Source organism: Geotrypetes seraphini, chromosome 1, assembly GCF_902459505.1.
Source record: "Geotrypetes seraphini chromosome 1, aGeoSer1.1, whole genome shotgun sequence".
NCBI lineage: Eukaryota > Metazoa > Chordata > Amphibia > Gymnophiona > Dermophiidae > Geotrypetes > Geotrypetes seraphini.
In genome coordinates, this window is record NC_047084.1 from 34075065 (window position 1) to 34098148 (window position 23084).

At 44.0% G+C, this 23084-nt stretch overlaps 1 protein-coding gene across 8 annotated transcripts in view; it reads left to right on the forward strand.

The window, feature by feature from the left end:
• TENT2 (terminal nucleotidyltransferase 2) overlaps positions 1-23084 on the forward strand; it is a 237693-nt gene that overhangs the window by 89433 nt on the left and 125176 nt on the right. For all 8 annotated transcript variants that reach the window (XR_004537976.1, XM_033929678.1, XM_033929630.1 and 5 more), the window contains 2 exons: positions 17687-17778; positions 23018-23084. Coding sequence is in view for 7 of the 8 variants with exons in the window: in XM_033929678.1 (XP_033785569.1) it covers positions 17687-17778; positions 23018-23084 (159 nt within the window). In the remaining variant the exon portion in view is untranslated. The remainder of the gene's footprint in view (positions 1-17686; positions 17779-23017) is intronic.

A 23084-nucleotide genomic window follows, 5' to 3' on the forward strand; every position in this document is an offset into this window, starting at 1 on the left:
TTACATCTCAGCAGACGTCCCTTCTTCAGGAAATAGACGCTTTACTTCAGTTAAATGCCAAAGAGGAAGTTCTCCTACTGAAAAAAATCAGGGGTTTTATTCCAGATATTTTCTAATTCCAAAGAAGACGGGAGGTATACATCCAATTCTCGATCTCTGAAATCTCAGCAAATATCTCGTCAGAGAAAATTTTCACGTTGTCTCTGGCGATGTTATATACCCTTTTAGATTAAAACGAATGGCTATGCTCTCTAGATCTCAAAGAAGCCTATACTCACATTTCCATGTACCCAAATTACAGAAAGTTTCTTTGATTCAGAATAGCTCATCAACATTATCAGTACAAAGTTCTTCCTTTTGGCCTAAGGTTATCTCCCAAGAGTTTTCACAAAATGTCTGGTAGTGGTTGCAGTAGCATTTTATTGTAAACCGCTTAGATCTGTAATATGCTTAAGCGGTATATCAAATGTTAATAAAACATAAACATTTTATTCCTATGGTTTCCAAGTATTTCCTCATCTGGACGATTGGTTATCAAAGACTCGTCTCCTCAGGCAGTTTGCTTAGCAACAAAATATACAATAGAAATTCTTCAATAGCTAGGGTTCGAAGTCAATTTTCCAAAATCTCAGCTACAACTTTCACAATGTCTCCAGTTTACAGTAGCAATTTTAGACACAAATCGGCTGAGAACTTATCTTCCACAAACATAGTAACATAGTAAATGACGGCAGATAAAGACCCGAATCGTCCATCCAGTCTGCTCAACCATACATGCTTCTTAAATTAATCATTTAATGTAAATGATATTTCTGGCCCAGAAACCCAGAGTCCTGTCTGGTAGTGTGCTTAGGTTCTATCTACTGAAGTCTCTGTCAAAGCTCGAGCCCATCTTAACCATCCCTGCCATCGAAGCCCTCCCCAGTCCATCCTCAACTGAATGTCCATATACGGAACACAGACTGTGCAAGTCTGCCCAGTACTGGCCTTAGTTCCTTCAATATATACCCAATATTTTCTGATTAGAGATCCTCTGTGTTCATCCCACTCTGTCACCGTTTTCTTCTCCACCACCTCCCTCGGGAGTACATTCTATTCATCAACCACCCTCTCCGTAAAGAAGAATTTACTAACATTACTCTTGAGTCTACCACCCCTCAACCTCAAATTATGCCCTCTGGTTTTACCATTTTCCTTACTCTGGAAAATATTTTGTTCTACATTAATACCTTTCAAGTATTTGAACGTCTGAATCATATCTCCCCTGTCCCTCCTTTCCTCTCTCCCCTGTCCCTCCTTTCCTCTCTCCCCTGTCCCTCCTTTCCTCTCTCTCCTGTCCCTCCTTTCCTCTAACATATACATATTCAGGGCTTCCAGTCTCTCCTCATACATCTTCTGGTGCAAACCTCCTACCATTTTCATCGTCTTCCTTTGGACCGCTTCAAGTCTTATGTCCTTTGCCAGATACGGTCTTCAAAATTGAACACAATACTCCAAGTGGGGCCTCACCATCGACCTGTACAGGGGCATCAACACCTTCTTTCTTCTACTGGTCATGCCTCTCTATACAGCCTAGCATCCCTTCTGGCAACAGCCATCGCCTTGTCACACTCTTTCTTTGACTTTAGATCTTCAGACACTATCACCCCAAGGTCCCTCTCCTCATCCGTGCGTATCAATCTCTCACCTCCCAGCACAGGTTCCTTCTGATTACTCTGCATTTCTTTGCATTTAATTTTAGTTGCCAGATATTAGACCATTCCTCTAACTTTTGCAGATCCTTTTTCATGTTTTCCACTCCCTCCTCAAAGTCTACTGTGTTACAAATCTTGGAATCATCTGCAAAAAGGCAAACTTTTCCTTCTGTCCCTTCGGCAATGTTGCTCACAAACATATTGAACAGGATCTGCACCAGCACTGATCCCTGAGGGACTCCACTACTTAGCTTTCCCTCCTCCGAGCGAATTCCATTAACCACCACCCTCTGGCGTCTGCCCTTCAACCAGTTTCTAATCCATTTCACCACTTCAGCCTATCAAGTTTGTTCAAGAGCCTTCTATGAGGAACCGTGTCAAAGGCTTTGCTGAAATCTAAGTAAATTCCATCTAGCATATGCACTTGATCCAATTCTCTGGTCACCCAATCAAAAAATTCAATCAGATTTGTTTGGCATGATTTACCTTTAGTAAAACCAAGTTGCCTTGGATCCTGTAACCTATTTGATTCTAGGAATGTCACTATCCTTTCTTTCAGCAACGCTTCCATTATTTTTCCAATAACCAAAGTGAGGCTTACCTGCCTGTTGTTTCCCGCTTCATCTCTGCGACCACTTTTGTGAATAGGGACCATATCTGCTCGTCTCCAATCCCCAGGAACCACTCCCGTCTCCAAAGATTTGTTGAACAAATCTTTAATAAGACCTGCCAGAACCTCTCTGAGTTCCCTCAATATCCTGGGATGGATCCCGTCTAGTCCCATTGTTTGTCCACTTTCAATTTTTCAAGTTGTTAATAAACATTTTCTTCAGAGACTGGCACGGTATCTACAGTACTCCCCCGAAATTTGTGGGGGTTCTGGTCCAGGAGCACCCACGAATTTCAGAAAACTGCAAATGCGGTTTAGGAGCGGATCGGAGGTGGGAGAAGGCTGCAGGGGCAGTGGTGGGTGCTAAAAAAACAATATTTAGGCTGGCAGGCGGTTGGCAGGTGGTTTGGTTGTGCAGAAGGCTGACGGGGGGTGGGGGGGAGAGGAGAAATTGGCTGTGCAGAAGACTGATTGGCTAACCGGGGGGAGAGGAGGAGGAATCAGTTGTGTAGAAGGCTGATTGGAATCGACGACTGTGCAGAAGGCTGATTCGCGGACTAAGTCATTCCCTGTTTTTTCTGACCGGAAGAGGCAGTCAGAAAATACCGCAAATGACTAAGCCGCAATTCTCGAACCGCAAATTCACGGGGGTCTACTGTACTCCATTGTTGGGTGTAACTTTGCCAGACAATCTCGGTTCTTCTCCAGGATGATCTTCTGTGAACACAGAACAGAAGTATTTGTTTAACATGTTTGCTTTTTTCCTCATCACTCTCCACATATCGATACATATCATCTTTTAGTCTCGCAATTACATTTTTCATCTTCTCCTTTCACTAATGTATCTGAAAAAATGTTTGCCTCCCTTTTTTACATTTCTAGCCATTTGCTCTTCTGCTTGCACTTTCGCCAGATGTATCTCTCTTGGCTTCTTTTAGTTTCACCTAATAGTTCTTTCTGTATTCCTCTTCTTGGGTGTTTTATATTTCTCGAATGTCTGCTCTTTTGCCTTTATTTTCTCCACCACAAGTTTAGAGAACCATTTCTGTTTCCTTTTTCTCTTGTTTTTATTTACTTTCCTCACATAAAGGTCAGTAGCCATTTTTATTGCTCCTTTCAGCTTAGACCACTGTTTTTCCATTGCCCATATTCCATTTTACTAAAGTCTGTACGTTTGAAATCTAGGACTTGAAATCTAGAGTTTTGTGTGTCTGCCCTCCACTTTAGCTGTTATATCAGATTAAACCGTTTGATGATTGCTATTTCTCAGGTGGGTACCCACTCGAACATTAGAGATACTCTCCCCTTTTGTGAGGACCAGATCTAGTATCACTTTTTCCTTCATGGGTTCCGTCACCATTTGTCTGAGCAGAGCCTCTTGAAAGGTATCCACAATCTCCCTACTTCTTTCTGATTCTGCAGATGGAACTTTCCAGTCCGCATCTAGCAGATTGAAGTTGCCCAACAGCAGCACCTCCTCTTTCTTTCTGAACTTTTGGATATCTGCAATCGGATCTTTATCAATTTGCTGCAATTGAATTGGAGGTCTGTAGATTACATCTATTTAGATAGAAGTTTCATCTTCTCTTTTCAAAGCGATCCATATCGCTTCTTCCTTTCCCCAGGTCCCCTGCATTTCAGTTGCTTGGAGACTACAACGGGAACTCCCCACAACCATTTCCTATTGGCGATCTACACGGGGCAGGAGCGTAGGAAGATCTCTCCTGCCCCGAAAGCCCGCTAGACCACCAGGTAAGGCCGGGATGCCGGGTGGAAGGCAAAAATATGGGTTGTTGTTTTTTTCCCCTCCCCCCAAAAAATCACCATTATGTGAAATCGCGAGTGCGGAAACCGCGAATGGGGAGGGGGAAGTATAATCTTGATTATTTGTTTCTCTATATATGAGCAGTGATCCCTGGGAAGGGTGGGGTGAGAGATGGGTGGTAGTGCTGCCCGATTCGGGGAAAAAAATTATGATTCGATTTTCCTGCCCAATTGGGTGTTTTTTTTCTCCCCCAAACATCCTGGTAGGTTTATTTTATAGCCTCTTCATCCACTCCCACTCCACCACTTTTGCCCTCTTCTATCCACACTGGCACTGTGGTGTAAACAAAATAAACAAAAAAGACTTTTCCTCTCTCTCTTAAATCCTAGCTCACGTTCGCAGTCTAATACCAGCTCTGGCAGGATACACATTTCAAATCTGACACATTGTAATCACAAAACAGAAAATAAAATTATTTTTCTACTTTTTGTTGTCTGGTCATTATTCAAATCATGTTGGTCTCAGGCTCTGCGACAAACTTCTTCTGATAACTCGCTTGCCAAGGTCTCCTGCCCATTTGTCATTTTCTTCTTTCTCCATGCTAACCATCCATCTTCCATTTCTGGCTCTCCTTCCATTTATTTCCCTTCCCTCCCCCAGAGGTCTAGCATGTTTCCTTTTTTTCATCTCCATCCCTGCAGCTGCAGCTATGGACCCCACCATCTCCAGATCCACCATCTCTCCTTTCTCAACTACCCTTTCATCCAGCCTCTCTCCCTCCTTCCCCACCACCCCAGGGTCCACCAGCATTCCCTTTTTCTTTCCAACTACCCTTCTATCCAGTATCTCTATCCCTCCCCGTCTACACCATCCCTTGTATCCAACTTCTCTTTTTTTTCTGTTCCTTCCCTCCCTAAATCCCCATCTCCCTAAATCTCCCCAACCATCTTCCCCCCCCTCCACCAAGTTCATCTCTCTCATTTTTTCCCCCAGGTCCATCTCTCCCTCTCCATTCCACCAACTCCCCCAAGTCCATTGCGCCTCTCCCTATTCTACCTTTATTTTGATTTTAAAACTTGTTGCTGGTGGTGGTAGTGATTCAGCAATCCACAGAGTTCTTCTGCTGCCACTCCTTGCATCTTCTCTTCCCTGCGGCACACCCTCAGTGAAAACTTCCTGTTTCCGCTTGGGCAGCCGAATGGAGAGAAGACACCGGACTAGTGGCAGGTTAATGAATAAAATTTGCTACCGCCGATTTTGCTTGGAATTAAAAGATAGATGTGGGGAGGAGAGGAGAAATGCTTCCGAGAAGGAGAGAGCCACCTTGCTGCCAATCCGCGCACAGAGGTCCGCTTGGCACTCCCTTTGCTGAAGTCCTTTCTTCTGATATAACTTCCGGTTTTGCAAAACAGGAAGTTACAGTAGATGGAAGGACTCTGGCAGAGGGAAAGCCTGAACGGGTTTGCAAAAATAGATTGGTGGCAAGGGGGCCAACATGAATCGGTGAGTACGTTTAACCCCCCCCCACCCCGAATCGATTCACCCAAAGTGAATTGGTGAATTGATTCGAATTGGAAATCGGTCAGCACTAGTGAGTGGGTGGGACTATAATTCTTACCTTTTTTCCTATGAAAAGGAAGAGGAAATATGATTTAGCAGAGGACAGATCATTTTTTTTTTTTTTTGTAAGAAGCAGTTAGGGAGAAGAGAAATTAAGCAGGTATAATGCTATAATCGGTGTTAAGAGCAGAATATGAAATTCTGACAAGGCAGTCTTTTTTTTTTTTTGTCTTCCTCAGAACTGTCCCAGAAAATGCAGTCATCTTAGTAAATCCCGGCCACTCCCTTCTAACACCTAATCAGACAGACACAATGGCTGAAGATTAGTAACTGAATTGAGGTTCAAAAATACAGCCTTTATACCAAATTAGTATCTACCCTAAAACACAGGATTTAAAAAACCAGGATTTTCCCAACTTGAGTCTCAAGCACACTTGCCACTTCTCACTTGCCAGAAGCACACAGGATTTAAGTAGAGTTAATATAGTTTCTTACCCTTTTTCCTATGAGACGGAAGAGGAAATATGATTTACCAGAGGACAGATAATTTTTTTAAAGTCAGAAGCAGTTATAGAGGAGAAGAGAAATTAAGCAGGTATAATGCTATAATCAGTGTTAAGAGCAGAATATAAAATTCTAAGTAACTTAGCTTTCAGAAGTTTCCAAGGCAGTCTTTTTTTTTTTTTTTCCTCAGCAGAGACAAGACAAAATAATTCATCTTTGCAATCAATTATCTACTTTGCAAACGCTACCAACCAGACAGGTAATGCGACTTATAGGTCGCATGGCATCCACAGTTCATGTCACTCCATTTGCTTTCCTACATCTCAGGGTGCCACAGTGGACTCTAGCATCTCAATGGTCTCAAGTCCACAACCCTTTGACAAAAAAGATCAAAGTCACTCCATCACTTCAGAAATGTCTTCAGTGGTGGATGAATCCGGTGAATCTTTCCAAGGGTCTTCTGTTTCCCTTCCCTCCACATCAAAAAGTTCTCACAACAGATGTGTCCATGCATTCTTGGGGAGTTCACCTGGACGGTCTCATGATGTAAGGTTTTTGGAATTCGCAAGAGAAATCATTACACTTGCTGGAATTACACTGGCTGGGCTGGAATTAAAAGCCATTTAAAGGCTCTCATCACTTTTCAAGATGCTCTGTTCAACCACATTGTATTAGTCCAAACAGACAACCAAGTTGTGATATTTTATATAAACAAACATGGCTGTATGGGCTCTCTTCTCCTTTGTAAAGAGGCTCAACATATATGGAATTGGGCAATTCCTCGCAATATATTCCTAAAGGCTTTATATGTCCAAGGGGATCAGAATATTTTAATGCACAAACTCAGTAGAATTCTTCAACCTCACGAGTGGTCTCTGAACTCCAAAATACTCCTTCACATTTTCCAAATATGGGGAACCCCTCAGAACTTTTTGCATCTCCCATCAATCACAAATTACCTCAATTTTGCTCAAGACAATTTTCTCCACAATGTCTTGAGGTAGATACATTTCTCCTAGATTGGTCGAACAAATTCCTTTATGCATTTCCTCCAATCCCTCTTATTCTGAAGATGTTGGTCAAACTCAAGAGAGAAGTAGTTAGCATGATTTTGTTAGCTCCTCAGTGGCCCAGACAACCTTGGGTCTCCCCTCTACTTCAGCTGACAGTCAAGGATCCATTCCACTACAGATCTTTCCATCTCTGCTCACTCAAAGTCACGGATCCAAATTACATCCCAGTCTTCAATCTCTACACTTGACAGCTTGGTACCTTTTGGTGTAACTTCCTCTGATCTTCATCTCTCTGATTCAGTTCAAGCTATTTTTGCTGCATCCAGAAAGCCTTCTACACAGCAATGCTATCAACAGAAGTGGACACGATTTACATCATGGTATTGTTTTCATCATCACGATCCGTCAACTGCTCCACTTTCTTAAGTTTTGGATTATCTTCTCCATCTGGTATCAGAACTACACCTGGTCAGAGTACACCTCAGTGCTATTAGTGCTTTCCATGCTCCTATTAACAATAAACCTCTGGCCTCTCATCCTCTGATTTTTAGGTTTATGAAAGGACTTTTTAATTCCAAACCTCCACTGAAACTGCCTCCAGTTGTCTGGGATCTTAACGTAGTTCTTGCAAAATTAATGAAACCTCTTTTTGAACTGCTAGTATCTGCTCATCTAAAATTTCTTACTTGAAAACTTGTATTTTCTATTGCTGTTATTGCTGCTCGTCGGGTCAGTGAACATCAAGTGTTGGTTTCTGATCCACATTATACAGTATTTCACCATGACAAGGTGATTCTTCGCACTCATCTTAAATTATTTCCAAAAGTTGTAACAGAATTTCATCTCAATCAATCCATTATACTTCCAGTCTTCTTTCCAAAACCTCATTCTCATCTGGGAGAATGAGGTCTTCATACATTGGACTGTAAGTGTGCTCTAGCATACTATCTTCAAAGAACTAAGTCACACAGGACTTCACCTCAGCTGTTCATCTCCTTTGATCCCAACAGACCCGGCTGTCCTGTTACCAAGAGAACTATTTCTACATGGTTGGCGGCCTGTATTTCCTTCTGCTGTACTCAGGCTGGGTTGCACTTCAAGGGACGTGTTATGGCACACAAAATTCAAGCAATGGCAGCCTCCATGGCTTTCTTATGATCTACTCTCATTGATGAAACTTACAAAGCAGCCAATTGGTCCTCAATCCACACATTCACATCTCACTACTGTCTAGAATTCTATTCCAGATGAGATGGTCATTTTGGCCAAGCAGTTTTACAGAATTTATTTTCTACCTAATGGCCAACTCTCCCTCCATCCCATTATTTTCAGCTAGAGAGTCCCATACGTAATAATATGCTGCCTGTTTGTCTTAGGATAAAACAGTTACTTACCATAACAGGTGTTATCTGGCGACAACAGCCAGATATTCTCATATCCCTCCCACCTCCCCTAGTTGGCTTCTTAACTCATTTACGTAACTGAGGTAACGACAAGCCCTTGTCTGATGGGAAGGTACTCGCGCATACACGGTAATGGGCAGTGTGAAAGCTTTGAATTTCTTAAAGTGCCGGTGCACTTTTCACTGTCCATACTGGACTCCATGGATGACATCACCCACTTGTGAGAATATCTGCCTGCTGTCTCTCCAGATAACATCTGTTATGGTAAGTAACTGTGCTATTTATTTATTTAGCTTTATTTATATCACATCATACCTTTTCAGTTCTTTTATGTTCTTATACAATCTTACTTCTGTGACTAGTGGATTATTTACGTCTACCCGCCAGGACTTTGTAGGAAGCCTCAAACTTCAGAGACTTAAACCCTTCTCCCTCTTACCTCATCACTGTCCCTATAACCATCAGTTTTCCTTCCTACAAGCCAGGCTTTAGGAGCTTGTCTTTTCTGCTCTTGTTTTATTTTGTGTATTTTCAGTTCAATATCACGGAGATAGTGGTGTGATGGCTGATGGCTTAAATGGGGATGCTCCTTGAAACAGCTCCTTGGTGAAATGCTGTTTGGGCTTTAAATTTCACAATATAAGACGAATAATGAATATTTAAATATTGTGGCCGATGAGGAGGCTGGCTACTGTTTAACTCAAGCTTTACATGAAATATGATGCTTGAGTGTAGCCGCTGAGGTCACTGTAAAAGTACATATTAACTGTGGTTTGAAGAGGATTATGAATGATTAAGAAGGAAGAACAAAAAGGATTATAGTAATCATTTTCTTAGTTTGAATATGGAATGAGAGTGTGGCAACTGTCTATTTTAGTTTATATACTGCTTTCACTCAGAAGAAAAATTTCTCTCTATAAGGGCAGAATATATCATGATAACCAATTTCTATATGGCACGATCCCATAATTTTTAAAGAGTTTGATGTCTGGTTACCAACCATCAAGATCATTGCATTCCGAAAGTTCAGCACTGTTGAAAACAAAGGCCAATCCTAAATATGTGGAAACGAATGCTATCACAGTTTCATGTTCAGGAATATTGTGGAATAGCCCTGTTGGCCAAATTCGAAAATGTAGTGATAGGAGTTCATTCAGGAAACTGTTGAAAACACAATTATTTGTTGATGCATTTGACCTTTTGTAAGGATTGAATCTTTCTGCTTTTGCTTCTATTTGTTCTGACCTGTTTTAATATTTTATATATGTAACCTTTTTTGTAAACCATTTTGGAATAAAACGGTATAGAAATTTTAAAATAAATAAATAAATATTGGGAGATAAACCTCGTAAATCCAACAAACATCCCAAATCTAGTACGCAGGGGTTGGTTCCCGCCGCATAGGATGGGTTTTCCTGGGATTTTGTTAATATGCTATATCAGGCATACTTGGCTATAAAGTCTCTGCCTGTCTCCCTTCTGCTGATCTCCATGCCAGTCACAGGGATCCCTACTTCTGTGGACCAGGGTTGTTTCTCTTGCCTTCCCTCGGGGGTGCTGACAGGTAAGCTGACAGGTTACACCAGATATGCTTTCCATACTTCTGCTTTTGCAGGGGGGTGCCACATCTGCAGCCATTGTGGCAGATCTCCAGGATCCGGACATGTGCGGAGCCCCTGATTTTGGGGAGAATCACACTGCTCAGATTTTTCAAGCATGCGCATCTTGTGAATTTGATATCGGATTCTCTCCTGGAATTAAAGCTGCAGTCCGAGCAGCCTGTCACTGCAGAATGTTCTCTCATGATTGACCAGAAGCTATAATCTTCCTGGTCATCCTGACCTCATTCAGATTCTTACGGTTGTCTGGGAGACTCATGAGGGCCCCTTGAAATGTGCTTGCGCCATTGACATGGCTTTATCCCATGGTGAATGCCTTTAACAAGCGCTTTGCTTTGCCGAAGGTAGATTTCTTGGTGGCACAGGTCACCAAGCGTACTTCTCTCCCCAGTGATGAGGGAGTGGTCCTGAAGGATGTTCAGGACTGATGTGTGCATTTTGTCCTTTGGTGTTAAGGCAGCATTGGCCTCTTCTTTAATGGCTAGGGCTTTCCATTCCAAGCTATGCCATGATCCCGACACTGTGGTGCTTTATGACTTGGAATTTATTATCTCAGGAGTGGATTATATAGCTGATGCCTTGCATGACATCTTTCGGCTTGCAGGATGCTCTGGATCCAGCAGTGATCTGGTGATTCGTCTTCTAAAGTGACCTTGAGCTGGTTGCCCTTTAAACTACAGCTGTTGTTTGGCCAGGGTCTGGTGACCTTATGGTCATTGTACAGGTTCGCAGGCACAAGTCGCTGCCTGTGGATATATCTCGCCCCTCCAAGGGTGTGGGGCGTCCTAATTTCATTCCTTCAGGCTCTCTCGTTCATACATGGGTCCTCCCATGGGCCAACGGTCCTCCTCTTCTGCGGACAACATCAGCTATCCAAGGGGAATCGTCCAGCGGCTCCTGCAAAGAAGCAATTCTGATGCCAGGCTGGTGTCTCTCCCCCCGCCCCCAAATCCACGGGCATCAGGGGTGGGGTGGGAAGTTGTTTGCTTTTCTGACAGAGTGGCAGGCTATTACCTCTGACCGATAGGTCTTGGAGGTTCTCAGGGATGGCTACAAACTAGTTTTTCTGTCCTAAGCCGAATATTTTCTGAATTCCCCGGCAGGCTGCTCCATGAAGGCCATTCAAGTGCAGATCACAGTCCTTAGATTACTCGATATTACGGCTATAGAACCCATTCCTAACAAAGGCTCCAACAGTTGGCGACCGATTCTGGAACTAAAGGCGGTCAGTGCAGCGCTGAGCCTTGCTTATACATGGAGATGGAATGAAATTAGGACGCCCCACACCCTTGGAGGGGCGAGATATATCCACAGGCAGCGACTTGTGCCTGCGAACCTGTACAATGACCATAAGGTCACCAGACCCTGGCCAAACAACAGCTGTAGTTTAAAGGGCAACCAGCTCAAGGTCACTTTAGAAGACGAATCACCAGATCACTGCTGGATCCAGAGCATCCTGCAAGCCGAAAGATGTCATGCAAGGCATCAGTGGTGCTGGGGGAGTTCTTAGCCTCCCTGGATCTGATGTAGGCGTATCTCTACATTCCCATTTTTCCAGATCACCAGAGGTTCCATGTCTTGGGGCAACATTTCCAGTTTGCAGCGATGCCTTTTGGGTTGGCAACAGCACCCAGTACCTTCACCAAGGTGATGGTGGTGGCCCATCTTCGCACTCTGTGTGTTTTAGTTCACCCGTATCTGGACGACTGGTTGATCAGAGCTCCCTTGGAGTCTGAGGGGCATTGGGCTGTTCAGCAGGTGGTACAGTTGTTGCAGCACCTGGGCTGGGTGATTAATTTCAGGAAGAATCACCTCGAGCCGACACAGGATTTGGAATACCTAAGAGTTCGTTTCACATAGGACAGATTGTTCTTGCCTGTGTCCCATCAGGAGAAGCTCTGTCAGGTTATCAGGGACCTTCTGGCCTCTCCGGTCCCCACAGCATGGGACTACCTGCAGGTTCTGAGAACCATGGTGGCAACTATCGATGTGATTCCTCGGGCAAGAGCTTGTCTGTGCCCATTGCAGGATTCTCTGCTTACATGCTGGAATCTCCAGCAGGACCTGTTACATTCACTCCTTCCCTGGACAACTGTGGCATGGAACAGTCTTGTCTGGTGGTTGCGACTCCTCTCATTATCCAGAGGCCTTCCCCTCTGGATCTCGGATTGGGTGATTGTGTCTATGGATTCGAGTCTCAAAGGCTGGATATTGGTGTGTTTGACTGTCCCTATTCAGGGTCAGTGGACTCCCTCAGAGCGCAAGTGGTCCATCAATCGCCTGGAGCTGTAGGTGATTCGGCTGGTTCTCCTCCACTTTGAAGGTCATCTCTGTCTTTGAGCAGTCCATGTAGTCTCTGATAATGTCAAGGCGGTGGCTTATGTCAATCGGCAGGGGAGCACGAGGAGTCCTTTCCTGAGCGTGGAGGCTCAGCTTCTCTTCTGGTGGGCGGAGCGACACCTAGTAGCTCTTCAGCAGTGCATGTGGCAAGAGTGGACAACTTTCAAGCTGATTTTCTCAGTCGTCAGACTCAACTCAGTTAAGTGGCGATCATGGTATGCCAATTTGCTCAGTTCCAGCAGGATTGGGGGCTCCAGCTACCTTGTCAGTCTCACCTCCTCACACAGGGTCCGATTGTAATGCAGGATTCAGACCACTTGGCTCTTGAGCTCGTGGCCATGACTAGCCAGGGCTATTCATCGGCTGTGATTGCCATGTTGCTTCACAGCAAAAGGAAGTCCACAGTGGCAGCTTATGCGAAGGTATCAGGCCTGGTGTGCCCTGAGACAGGTGGACATGTCTGTTTCATCAGTTCCTCGTTTCCTGGAGTTTCTGCAGGATTTCCTGAAGAAGGGCCTAGCGGTAGCTTTGCTCCGGATGAAAATTGCTGCTCTTGCGTGTACAGGCCCTCCTTTTCTGAGGGGCTCATTGGGAGCTCATCCGGACGTAGCCTGTTTTCTATGCGACTTAGGCCTCCAGTGTTCTCCCCAGACATATTTTCCAGCCGGGTGGTATGAAAAAGTAGCCGGGTGGGGCGCGATGGGAAAATTTGGTGGTGGGGAAAATTAACCCCCTCTTTTACTAAGGTGCGCTAACATTTTTAGCACGCGCAAACTCCTGCGCTACACGGGAAAACTAACGCCAGCTCAATGTTGGCATTAGCGTCTAGCGCATGTGGTAATTCTGTGTGCGCTAAGCACACGCTAAAACCATTTTCGCAACTTAGTAAAAGAAGCCCTAAATGTGTACTATTTTTATTAGTTAATTATTATTATTTTCCAATGCTCAATATGACTTCCTTTTTTAAGGTTTGACACTTGTGCCAGAATATTTTTACTTAATTTAAGAAGCATCCAATGCTAGAAGGGAATAATTAGATATTTGCCCTCTTTCAAATGGTATAGAGCAGAGATCTCAAAGTCCCTCCTTGAGGGCCGCAATCCAGTTGGGTTTTCAGGATTTCCCCAATAAATATGCATTGAAAGCAGTGCATGCACATAGATCTCATGCATATTCATTGGAGAAATCCTGAAAACCTGACTGGATTGCAGCCCTCAAGGAGGGACTTTGAGACCCCTGGTATAGAGGTTTAAAAAAGGGAAAGGCGTTAATGAAGTCATTAGGTTCAATTTAGCCATTTATTTCTGCATGAATTTAAACAACTTAAAAAAAAAGATAAATATAGCTCATCCAGTCATACAAGAATGGCTCTACAGCAGGAGTGCCCACACTTTTTGGGCTTGCGAGCTACTTTTAAAATAACCAAGTCAAAATGATCTACCAACAATAAAATTTAAAAAAAAACAAAGCACACTGTATGCAGAGAAAATGTTAATTATCATTTATATTCCGCGAGTTTTCAAAGAGGTCAAGGCAGATGACTTTATGCAATGTCACCTCAGGAACAACTGTACAAAAATAAACAAATATACCCCCTCCCTTTTTACTAAACCATAATAGCGGTTTTTAGCGCAGGGAGATGTGTTGAATGCCCTGCACTGCTCTCGATGCTCATAGGCTCCCTGCGCTAAAAACCGCTATTGCGGTTTAGTATAAGTGGGCCATAGTGCAAAATATAGACAGCAGATATAAATTCTCAAAATGGACACATTTTGATCACTAAATTGAAAATAAAATCATTTTTCCTACCATTTTGTCTGGTGATTTCATGAGTCTCTGGTTGCACTTCCTTCTTCTGACTGTAAATCAAATATTTATTTATTTCTGCCACTTCCCTTTTCTTTCTGTCTCTCTTTCTTTCTCTCTCCCCCCTGACTGCCTGTTTCTCTCTCCCCCTGCCCCCTCTTTATTTCTGCCTTTCTTTCTCTCTTCCCCTGTCCCCCCCAAGCCATCACACCTATTTATCTACTTCCCCCATTCTTTCCCTACCCCCTAAGCCACCACGCCGATTTCTCCCTGCTGCTTCCCTGAGCTAGGCCAGGCATGTACAAGTGCCGTACTCACAAGACTTTACTTCTGACGTCAATTCTAACGTCGGAGAGGAAGTTCCAGGCCAGCCAGGCAGTGATTGGCTGGCCCAGAACTACCTCACTGATGTCAGAATTGACGTCAGAGGTGAAGTCTTGTGAGTCTGGCGCCTGGCCTGGCTCGGGGAGACAGGAAGAAAAAGATTGCAAAGGCAAAGCAGTCGACTCACATTGCCTTTGTGATCTACTGGTTGATCGCGATCAACCATTTGGACACCCCTGCTGTTATGGTATCCTGTCCTGACCTGAGGAAAGGGGTTTAGTCCCAAAAAAACTGCCTTATTTCAATTTCCTATTTATAAACTTTAATTAATACAGTTACAATACTACTTGATTCTACATAAAGCAACAACAAAAAATTTTTTTTCTACCTTTTGTCGTTTCTGCTTTAATTATCTTCTCTTCAGCGTTTATCCTTGCTCCCTTCCTTGCTCCCTTCCATGCAACATCTGTCCTCTCTTTGCCCCTTCCACCCAGCCTCTGCCCTCTCTCTCTCTACCCCTTCCATCTGCTGTCCACCCTCTCTCTGCCCCTTTCATTCTCTGTCCACCCTCTCTGCCCTTTCCATCCAGTGTCCGCCCTTTTTCTGTTCTATATGGCATCTTCCCTCTTTCTATGTCCCTTCAATAAACTGTATATCCTGTGCCCTTTCTCTCCTTTGTACATGATTCATTTCAGTTTCACCCCTCCCCTATGCTCTGGCATCTCTCTCTTCTCCTTTCCTTCCTTCCTTCCCTCCCACTCCCACCCCCTGGAATGGCATCTCTATCTCCTTCCCTTCTCTTCCCCATGCCCTAGCATCTCCCTCCTCCCCAATATGCGCTGACATCTCTCCCCCCCCCCAATGGTCTGGTAGCTCCTTTCCTTTCCCTCCCTCCCATGGTCTTGGCATCTCTTGTCTCTCCTCTCCCTTCCCTTGTCTTCCTTCTCCCCTCTCTCTCCCCAATTAGGTGCTGCTGCAGCAGCACTTCTCATCCCCCTCCCCCTCCCCAATTGGGTGCTGCTGCAGTACTTCTCTTCCCCTCCCCCTCCCCAATTGGGTGCTGCTGCTGCACTTTTCTTCCCCTCCCCAATTGGGTGCAGCAGCAGCTTTTCTCTTCCCACCCCCAAATTGGGTGCACCAGCTTTTCCCTTCCCCCTCCCCCCCAAAAAAAAATTGGGTGCAGCAGCAGCATTTCTCTTCCCTTCCCCCCAAATGGGTGCAGCAGCAGAATATTTTTCTTCCCCCTCCCCTCCCCTATTCGGTACAGCAACAGCATTTCTCTTCTCATCCTTCCCAGCTCACAAACCCGGTAGTCGCTAGGCAAGTTGTAAGCTTCCCTCCATCGCTGACCTATCTTTCATAGATCAACGATGGAGGGAAGCTTACAACTTGCTGCTTTTACTTGCTTCGGGCCTTCCTCTTTGCCGGGTCCTGCCTACTTTCTGTTTCCGTGAAGGCAGAACCCGGCAGCGAGGAAGGCCTGAAGCAAGTAAAAGCAGTAAGTTGTAAGCTTCCCTCCGGGGCTCTGTGTGCGTGCTGGCTTCCCTTCTCTCCGAAACCGGAAGTTGCATCCTGTGGGGGGGAGAGAAGAGAAGGGAAGCCGGCATGCACACAGAGCCCTGTCCTGGGGGACCCCCAGCCAGTTGGGTTTTCAAGATATCCCTAATGAATATGCATAAGACATATTTGCATGCCTGTCTCCTCCATTATATGCAAATCTCTGTCATGCATATTCATTAGGGATATCCTGAAAATCCAACTAGGATAGGGTTGAGAACCACTGATCAAGAAGGTCTTCCTCTTGGCTATTACCTCAACCTGTAGGGTTTTGAAGCTTCAGACTCTCTCCTGCCAGGATCCTTTTCTGTGTATTACGGATTCTGTTGTGATGCGCACTATTCCTTCTTTTCTTCCCAAAGTGGTTTCCGCTTTCCATGTGAATCGCGTTTGCTTCCTCTGGTTTGAGGGAGCAGGACCGGGTTTTGCAGTCCTTGGACGTGCGCAGGATCTTGTTGCGGTACCTGGAGGTCACAAACGAGTTTTGCCTCTGTGACCACCTGTTTGCTCTGGTGGGTCGTGCCTGCAAGGGTAGGCCAACTTCTAAGGCCTCCATTTCCAGGAAGATCCGTATGGCCATTTCCACAGCTTATGTGGCAGCTGGAAAGAAGCCACTCCTTCACAGTGCAGATTCATGCTACCAGAGATGTTTTGTCCTCTTGGGCAGAGTCGCCAGCTGTTTCTCTGGAAGAGATTTGCAGTGCTTCTTTGCATATGTTCACCAGGTTTTATAGAATTGATGTGGCAGATAAGCAAGATTCTTCTTTTGTTGCCTCTGTTTTGGCAGCAGACTCATCAGTCTCATCTTGATTTTTTTGGGACAGCTCTGTTATGTCTCACTGGTCCCAGAATAAAGTGGGATGATTGTACAAGAATGAAAGATTAGGTTCTTGCCTTTGCTAATCTTTTTTTCTTGTAAATCCACATTTTATTCTGGGAACCTGCCATATACCTTGCTGATTTGCCAATTGTCTGCTTTTCCAAGTAGTGGTAAGCTGGATTTCTGTTTTCTGACCAGCCTTTATAAGAGTGCCATTAGAATGGGTTTAGTACTTAGTTGGGGGGAGGGGACCCTAATTCATGCAGGCTGTTTCTTCTTATAGCACTGTTTTGTCTTCCAGGTTTCTAATGTTTCATGAATTGTTCTCTCGTTGCTGTTTTGCATTTGTTGATATGAGCAAAATTGACTTACTTGTCAGGGAGTTTCCCCGTTCCCCTCTCTCTCTCTTGTTGTTATCCTCTACAGATGTTCCTGGCTGCTTTAAACCTAACCGAAGCTTATAGGGACAGTGATGAGGTAAGAGGGGGAGAGATTTAAGTCTCTGAAGTTTGAGGCTTCCTACAAAGTCCTGGCGGGTAAGATAGTAAATGATGGGGTAGACTGAAATAACCCACTGGTCCCGGAATAAAATATGGATTTACAAAAAACATTAGCAAACGTAAGAACCTAATCTTTTGTCATGTTATGTTGCTGTCTTTGTTCTACTATAGGGAGTAGACTGTACTTGGTTGGATCATCACTGAATGGATTTGGCACTCGCAGTAGTGATGCAGATCTTTGCCTGGTTATTCAAGAGGAGCCGGTAGGCTACTTCCTTATATTCATTGTCTATACCAGTGTTTTTCAACATGTGGTACGTGCACCCTTGGGGATACTTGGGCTGCTTGTTGGGGGTACGTGGCCTGGCCGCTAATTCCCACCATAGAAGCAGTGGCCGCCGGCGGGGATCCCGCGTTCCTGCCCTCACCCCCCGTGCCGCTGAAGCCTCTTCTGGCAATCTGTGCCTATTCGCCTGCGATCACAAGCCTGACACAATTACCATCTCCGAGCTGCACTTGCTCCTTTGGTCTTCAGCAGCACTCCTTGCATGGACGGCGCACACTGATTCACGCTACACGTAGCTGACCCAGAAACCTTCTTGTTGACGTTGGAGGGAAGGCTTGTGGGTCAGCCACGTGCAGCATATGAGTCGCTGCTTGCGCTGTCCCCGCTGAAGAGAGAAGGAGTGAGTGTGGCTCAAACAAGAATTGGGTCAGCTTCATCGGGGATGGGCAGGAAGACGGGATCTCCTGAGGCAGGGCAGCTTCTACGGACGGGCAGCCTCTTAAGTACAGGGAGGGGGAGGGGGCATTAACTCGAACACAGATGGAAGGGAGGGAACATGAATATGAGACATGAGAGTGAGGAAGGGGGCACTAACTTGGGACATAGGGGAATAGAAAGGGAAAATTGTTAGGTGTGAGTGAGAGGGAAAGATGGTGACACATGGGGAAAGAAAAGAAGGAAAATTGGACATAGAGAGAGGAGAGGGAGATGCATGGGAGATGAGGATGAGAGGGCAAAATATTGGATATGGTGGTGGAGAGGGGACAGAGTGAAGAGTTTTGCAAGGGGGAGGAATGTTGGACATAGTGATGGAGGAAGAGATATGGCATTGTGCTGGGAGAAGGGTGATAGAAGGAGAAATGGTCTTGGGGCTGGTGGGCAGTGGTGAAAATGCTACACATGATCCAGGGAACGAGAGAGGGAGAAATGTTGGCATGTGACTTTAGAGGCAGGAGAGATGCCTGGATCTCTCAAGACTGAGAGAGAGAGAGAGGGAGACTTGTTGCCAATAGGGGTAGTGGAGAGAGGAAAAGTTGGACTCATTGAGGGACAGAGAGAGATGTTGGTTGAGGAAGGGAATGAGGTCCAGAGGAGAGGAAGCGTGCAGGAGGCAGAAAGTGTTGGACTCATGGAGTAGAACGGGTACAAGTGGATCGATTTTTCACTCCATCAAAAATTACAAAGACTAGGGGACACTCGATTAAGTTAAAGGGAAATACAGTGGTACCTCGGTTTATGAGTGCACCGGTTTGCGAGTGTTTTGCAAGACGAGCAAAACATTTGCAAAATCGGCGCCTCGGAAACCGAGCGCACTTCGATTTGCGAGCACCCCCCCTGCGAACCGGCACCCTCCCCCCTGTGATCCGGCACACCCCCCGCCGCCATCGGGCCCCCCCCGCTGCCATCGGGCACCCCCCCACCGCGACCTGAGGTCCCCCCAACCCACCCGAACCCACTTCTTACTTTTCTGTAGCCTCCGCACCGGCACCTGCACCAGCATATCCTGTGCATGATGCCGGTGCCTGAAGATCTGCTTCCTGTGCAAGGCCTGAGAGTTCACGTCGAATGTGAACTCTCAAGGCCCAGCATCCAAAGAGATTTATTTCAGTTCTTCCACATCATCACCCATAAAAACCATTTCTGATTCAGGTAGACCTCTTACATCTTCTTTTTTAAAGAAGCAAATAATTAATTCAGCCTCTCTTCTATAGAGACCAAGATGATAAAGGGGATTGAACTCCTCTTGTATGAGGAAAGACTAAAACAGTTAGGGCTCTTCAGTTTGGAAAAGAGACAGCTGAGGGGAGATATGATTGAAGTCTACAAAATCCAGAGTGGAGTAGAATGGGTACAAGTGGATCAATTTTTCACTCCGTCAAAAATTACAAAGACTAGGGGACACTTGATGAAGTTACAGGGAAATATTTTTTAAAACCAATAGGAGGAAATGTTTTTTCACTCAGAGAATAGTTAATTTCTGGAACGTGTTGCCAGAGATGTGGTAAGAGCGGATAGCGTTGCTGGTTTTAAGAAAGGTTTGGACAAGTTCCTGGAGGAAAAGTCCATAGTCTGTTATTGAGAAAGACGGGGGATGCCACTGCTTGCCCTGGATCGGTAGCATATTGTTACTCCTTGGGTTTTGACCAGGTACTAGTGTCTTGGATTGGCCACCGTGAGAACAGGCTACTGGACTTGATGGACCATTGGTTTAATCCAGTAAGGCTATTTTTATGTTCTTAATTCAAACTCCTCTTACTGACCTACAAGTGCACTCACTCTGCAACCCCTCAATATCTCTCCTCATTTATCTTCCCCTAATCACCCCCCTCCCCATGATCTCCATTCATCAGGCAAGCCTCTCCAATCCATACCCTTCTCCTCTACTGTCAACTTTAGATTTCATCCTTACTGTCTTACTGAGCCGTATGCATGAAACAACCTGCCTGAGTCATTACATCAGGTTCTGTTTCTTGCAGTATTCAAATCCAAGCTAAAAAGCCCACTTTTTCGAGGCTGCTTTCAACTAACTTCCACTCACTGTAAAATTACTTATGACCATCCTATCATTCTCTCTGCAAGGAACTCCTCAACCCCTAAATGTCCTGTGTCTTTCCAAACTAGATTGTAAGTTCTTCAGAGCAGGGACCATCTGACAGGTAAAGTGCAGCATACGCCTTTCAGTGCAATAGAAATGTTAAATAGTAGTAGCAGTTGTGGACAATATTGTAGTCATGCTTTCTTGGTTCAGACTTGCAGGAATTAATAGACATCTGTGTATGAAAAGAACCATTCCCCTGTTTATCGAGTTCAATGTGGTCATGAAGATGTTATATAATAGTGGTGAAATGGGAGATCCTTGTGGTACTTCACATGACGGAGACCAGTAGCCAGCGAAGGCTTTGTTTTTTTAATACACTGTAGCGTTTTTTCATCAGTGTAATACAATTTAGCAGCAGTGTTGTTGACCATGTCAAATGCTGCTGAGATATCGAATTGTAGTACAGATACAAGATCCTTTATCCAAAATGCTTGGGACCCAGAGAAATTTGGATTTTGGAAATTTTTGGGTTTTGGAATGATGTGTTACTGGTGACCATAGCGATTCGTGTTTGTCACCTGCTGCAGTCCTGCAGTTTTCTCTCTGCCGCCTCCTGTCTTGCTACATCACTTCCTCTTTCTTTCCTGGCTGCAAGTAGTGGAGGGGGTATAAAGGGCTGTAACGGGTGATGAATGTGAGTCGCTGTGGCCAACGGCGACACCTCAGAGGTATACCAGTGTGAGGGAAAATGAGGGAACTGAGCTGCTTTCAGCTTGGAGTGAAGGCTTTGAAGTGACTTTGGGGCCAGGTTTCACTTTTGATGCTGAAATTGGGCTTTTTCTTACAGATCAGTAATGCAACAGTGTTACAAAAAATTTTGATTTTTGTAGCTTTTTGGTTTTTAGAATTTCGAACAAAGGATCTTTTACCTGTAACATTTGTACCTGAATGCAACTTGCTTTGAGCTTATGAGCTAACTCCAAAATCCCTTTCCATTCCTTGTATATGACTTGTCTATAGTTTGGTAAATAAGATGGTACTGTATTTAATATGTTTCAACTATAAAGCAAAGCTGGAGAGACACTAAGATTACTACAATAAAATTAATTTTCAAACTGAACAAATTTGAGCCCATCTCTCCTTACTTTAGAAGGCTATACTGGCTACCCATCAAATCACATGTCACCTTTAAACTATCATGTATAATGTTTCATATTCTGTATGCTAATTCCGCTGAGCCCCTTGTAAACCTTTTTTCCCAACTCCTGGTCAACCTCAACTAGTAATCTCAAGAAACTTATTGATCCTTCCTTCTCCCAAAGGAGTTAAATAAATGTGCATATTTAACATGCTGCTCACTTATCTTGGCACAACATGACCTCCCAACAATCATCAAGACTGAACTCAACTTCCTCAGATTTCAGAAAAATCTTAAAAACTCTTCCCATTGACACATGAGAATGATTTCTGAAAACAAAGAACTTGACATAATCCCGTAGTCTTATACAGCACGACTCAACCACTAAACAAATTTTTTTCCCTCAATTCTCCATCTCCCTATCAAACACTCGTGAAAACAAACCAATTATTATAAAGTGTGTCTGTTGTCTCTGCTATATTCCCCTGTAACAATCTTAATTACACTTTTGTCTATAACCCATGTTGACTTTTGCCTTGATTTTATATTTCTCCTAAACGCTCTGTGACCCTCTTGAATTGTAAGTCACCTTGAACCTAGTTAGGCATAGTGTGACCCAGAAATCCCAGATTAGATTAGATATTATTGAGGAAGTTAGTTTGGGGCTCATTCACATGACTCATGGCAACCTAAGATGATAAATGACATTGATCTTTCTGCTCTCTGAGCAAATAGTAGCCCACAGGTCTTTACTGTTGTGGGAATTGGCTACAAGGAAATTTTACATTTCTTATGTAAGCAGAGTATAATGTTGAGAGTTTTGTAAACAAATGTTATGCAAGGATAAACTTCTGATTCTGATTTTTTTTCTGTCCATCTCAACTGTTGCAAGCAAGAATGATTTATTTGCTATGCAGTAGAGAATGAGATGGGGGCAAAATTGTCCCCATCCCCGCGGGATTTATCTCCATTCCCATCCCCTTCCCGCAAGCTCTGTCCTTGTGCCTGCTCCATCCTTGCAAGCTCTGTCCTCATCTGCACAAACCTCTCGGCTATGCAGTATTTACAAAGAAAAATAAAGTAATGTAATACTTTAGAAATCAGGACTTCTGAACAATACCTTAAGAAAGCGATGAATACAATTTTGTCTCTCAAAGTTTGAAATCTCATATTTGAAAATGTTAAGATGCACTGGTTAGACTGATAAAAATATACAATGTCTTGCTTGACACTGATTTTGCTAGATTATTATGCAATTTAGGACTATGATAATACCTTCTATTTTGAAGATTAAATACAGTGGAACTACTGTATTAGAATTAATTTATTTTAATGAGTAATTGTATTCAGATAAATCTAAAACTTAAGTACTTTTATTTGCATTTACTGTTTTTCTCAGATTGCTTTTACTTTAATATTAAATATGCAATTAATGGGGCAAACAAGATGAACTTTTTATAGTCATATTGTCATAAGTTGTGTATTTATATTATTATAAATTGAAGATGATTTTTTTATTTCTGTATTTACTTCTTGTAGGTTAATCAGAAGACAGAGGCAAGACATATACTAAGCTTAGTCCAAAAACACTTCTCTACTAGACTTT